A 4,083-nucleotide genomic window follows, 5' to 3' on the forward strand; every position below is an offset into this window, starting at 1 on the left:
AGTAAACATTGGGTATATTATGAGTTGTATGAGAAATATGAATGATCTAGATGAGATTTAGCCCTTCTATATTAAAGGAGTGATATTATTGGCCTCTTGATTGAGTAAGACTATAAAATGCATGGGCGTGCTCAAATACTGATTTGTTTAATAGTTTACTCATTGATCAAGGAAAGAAGGATTAAACGTTTGCAGAGGATGACACAATGCATGCCTCGAGTTTGATCTATAATATAAGGCTAAAGGAATTATATGACATTGTAGATTATTCACAAAAGGTTTAATTGAATCACCAATTATTATTACTTAGGTAGCAATGATGTATTACTAGATGGCACTCATTGTTTATAATTTTATTATTAGAAAATAAAATGATTGCCAACGTAATAATAACCTAAAGGGTGACACACAAAGAACGTTTAAAACGGAGTGTTATTTAAATTATGAATTTAAATATTGTTTATTATTAAATCAAAATTAATTATTAAATTAATTAAGTGGGACTTGATTAATTATAAATATATTATAATTTGAATTTAATAATAATATAAACCCAAAAAGCAGAATGGGTCTTTTGGAAGCCCATCAGGTTTAGAGTTAGACCTTAATCCTCTCTCTCCCCTATATATGCATTAAGATATAATTTTAGGGATAGAAGTTGCATCACATTTTTGTGAAAAACCTTAGCAGCTCTACGTCCTAGAGAGGCTAGAGAGAGAGAGAGAGAGAGAGAGAGAGAGAGGAAGAGGCAACCAAATCGGCTAGTACCGGCTCCGGTGATCGTTGGATGATTGGACGTTCGTGTGGATACCTTTGGAGAGCAGATCTTCGCAAGGAGGGCTGCTGTGGTTCATCAAGATCAGAACGCCCATTAAAGTCAGAAGGAAAGCTTTATTAAGGTACATGATCCTATTCCCCATAATCATCCAGTATTTATACATAGATCCTTTGATAGGGATTCTAAATTTTTGATTTTCCGTTGCGTTTTAATGCTCGAATCCCTAACAAAGGACGCATAGAGTTTTGATTTCTCGTAGTTATTTTGTTAGTGTTCAATGTAGGAACTGGAGAAGGAAGAAGATTGACACCATGGGGTTTCTTTTTGTAAAGTCTTTTTTTGTAGTTTTGTGTTAGAAGCGATGTAATAATTAGTTTTATTGAACTTAAAATACTACACTGCAAAACCATATAGTTAGTTGCTGCTATGGAAGTAAGTAAAACCCCTGGACCACTGGCTAATGGTATAGGATTGGCTAAATGTTCAAATCTTTTTGTGTAAATAGTGGTAAGTTATTATGTTTTAGTTTTTGTTGAAATGGATGTCAGACTGTCAGACCTTGAAATTTTATGACTTGTGTAAATAATTAAACTATTAACTTTAGCCATTCTGTTTAAGAGTGTAATGAATTTGAGGGTGTTACAACATATCTATGAACTGCTAGTTTGATTACTCACTTGTCTTTTATTTTCGGTACTTGGTCATTCTAGAATTGTATTTATTAGATGCTAATACATAACAAAGTGATCAAAGTAAACTTGTACAAACAGTTAATATCATAGTAAATGGATCCAACCCTTACATAGACTGAAAAATGGTTTCAGCAACCTTATTTCTACATCACCTAGTAAATTCTAGGAGCATGTCTTATATGCCCTAGTCCTCAGCTAGTTTCCCTCGACGCTCTTCGTTCTCTCAGACATCTATACCTTATATTGGGAGGACCTGCCCCCGGATCCATCAGGCCTGAGTGAGGCCACGTAACAACTTGAAGCCATCTTTTGGTCTCCTCTCTCTTCTCCTATACCGTTTCTAGTGAGGAATGTGAGCACCATGTGATAGGTTGTAGGCACCTCCTTGAATGCATGAATTCTTATTCTTCCAAAGATCGCATTGTAGGTGGAGGCTTCCTTTACAACCTGAAAGTTCAACATTTGCATAACTCCTCTGAGCTCTTTTCTGACGATCAATAGATGTTGTATTATTCCTTTGAATTTACAAACCACTCTGTTAAACCCATAAAATGGTACGTCTGAAGGGGCCAGTTGAGAATCATTGTACCCCATCCTGAAAAATGTATCATAGAACTGAATGTCCATAAAAACTCCATTGTCTACGTGGACTCTCTTGACTGGACAATTTTCAATTATCGGTGTGATAACTAGAGTATCTTTATGGGGGAACATCAGTCCTTCAAGGTCGTAGACATCGAACATAAGTGCTATTTCAATCTTAGCACACTTAGGAGCTTCTCTAACTATGCACATCATTTCTCTGGCATACGCCTTTCGAGAGTTATTGGTTGTCATGGCTGATTTTTATCCTCCGAAGATCATATTGATCACATGCCCTCGGGGTTGTGGGTTGCGATCTTGATCTTTATCTTGATGAACCGGTCATACTTTCCTCGTCTGATCATATATTCGTTATCGTCCTTGTTGTAGGGTTATCATGGCCACTTTGTCATCAAGATCCGTGTCCTTCAAGGTTTTCTTCGTGAACCGGTTCAAATAGTCCATCGTGGATTCCTTCACTCTTTGTTCGAGATTTATGAGAGACGTCGAGCTCTTCTCATCGACTCTTCCACTAATGAAATGCTGAATGAAAGCTTGACTGAGATGTTTGAAGGATCCAATTGAGTTTTGAGGTTAACGGTTGTACTATCTTTGAGCCATGCCCCCTAGAGTTTGAGGGAACACCCTACACTTGATGGCATCATTAACTAGTTATAATAGGATGGTATTGGTGTGGTTCGCAGGATCAATAGTCTCATCACATGCCTGGATAGTGGGCATTTTAAATTTTTTTAAGATACTTGTATTCATGATCTTCTCAGCGAATGGTGGTGACGGGTCGTCAGGGTCTGCGAGAGGCATTAAGTTGGTAGGCTTAGCCCTTGAAATGGGAACCCTCCTTCTCTTTCATGGATTTTCTAAATCTATGATGGGGGAGCATCCCTCGATCGTCCTACAATCGGTGTGTACCTTGGCTGATCCCACCCCATGTTGCATTTCAGCCATTGGATCTCGGCTTCATGAGCCCTTATATTCTCATTTATGCTTTGGGGAATCATCCCTTGAGTTCTTTAAGATGGTGGTAGCCCTCTTGATTCAGTTTCCTTTCCTCAAGGTCTCCTTCTAGCGGGGACGCCATCTTCATTTGATGGGTCAAACTCATCTTCCGTGTATGGTCCAGAAAAGTCACGTCTCTCAAGGATAAGAGCCAAGATGTGGATATATTTGGATGCTCGTGCTTTTCCTTGGTTCGTGAGGTGGCTCCCTTCAATGTCGGGGTATGTAGGTATCCGTAAGAGGGATTTTTAGTGCCTGTGATCACGATTGTTGACATCTGAAACCCAGGAGTTTGGGTGTTCAACGGGGCAAGCAACGTAGGAATTGGGGGATTCGTCCCTTGTATTTGAGCTAGAGGTTCATATGTTGCCACGAAAGTTCCTGCTCGATGAGTGGCACATGTCAAGTCTACAGGGATCTTGATGAAGGATGATAAAGTGCGCTAAGCGATTGGTTCATCACTTCTATCATTGTGTCTACTCCATGTGTTCATCATGGTTGATGTTAGCTTCCCACAAATTACGCCGAATATTATGGAATAAGAACTATGGTCATGTTTATCATTAATGCCTGTTTTATGAGTTTCAATCTTTAATGGCTACATTTGTGTTCGATACTAATCGGTCCTCACAAGGTGCCTATGTACCTCTGTATTGTAGATAATCAATCCAAGACGTAGTTCTAGGTTGAGGGGTAGAGCATTTTATATAAATGTTGTGTTTAGGGTTTTAAAATTAGGTTTGGAGACTTGGTGGACAAGTCTCTAACTTAGAAGGTAAGTAGGACTCCTTAAAGTGGTGGATTCTAGATCCTTACTTGTTGGAGTTAGTTTCCATATTGGACAACATGTCTTGAGTTTTGGCAGTATTGGACCTTGACCGCACATAAGTCTCAATCAAGAATATACAAGGAAATATACATGAATAAATCAAGAGATTGAAAAATATAATACGATCATAAAAATATAAATAAATGGTAAATAAATAAGTTATGAGATTCATAGATTAATATGGG

At 38.2% G+C, this 4,083-nt stretch overlaps 1 protein-coding gene across 1 annotated transcript; it reads right to left on the bottom strand.

Annotated features, from left to right (window-relative positions):
• Window positions 1–1,701: 1,701 nt before the first annotated feature.
• Window positions 1,702–2,307, bottom strand: LOC141695379 (uncharacterized). Its single transcript, XM_074499627.1, has one exon. It carries the CDS (start codon window positions 2,305–2,307, stop codon window positions 1,702–1,704), a length of 606 nt encoding a protein of 201 aa, XP_074355728.1.
• Window positions 2,308–4,083: the final 1,776 nt, after the last annotated feature.

Source organism: Apium graveolens, chromosome 11, assembly GCF_009905375.1.
Source record: "Apium graveolens cultivar Ventura chromosome 11, ASM990537v1, whole genome shotgun sequence".
In the NCBI taxonomy this organism is placed as follows: domain Eukaryota; kingdom Viridiplantae; phylum Streptophyta; class Magnoliopsida; order Apiales; family Apiaceae; genus Apium; species Apium graveolens.

Coding starts and splice junctions, on each gene's coding strand:
- LOC141695379 (XM_074499627.1), bottom strand. CDS start 2,307: ATGACAACCAATAACTCTCGAAAGGCGTATGCCAGAGAAATGATGTGC.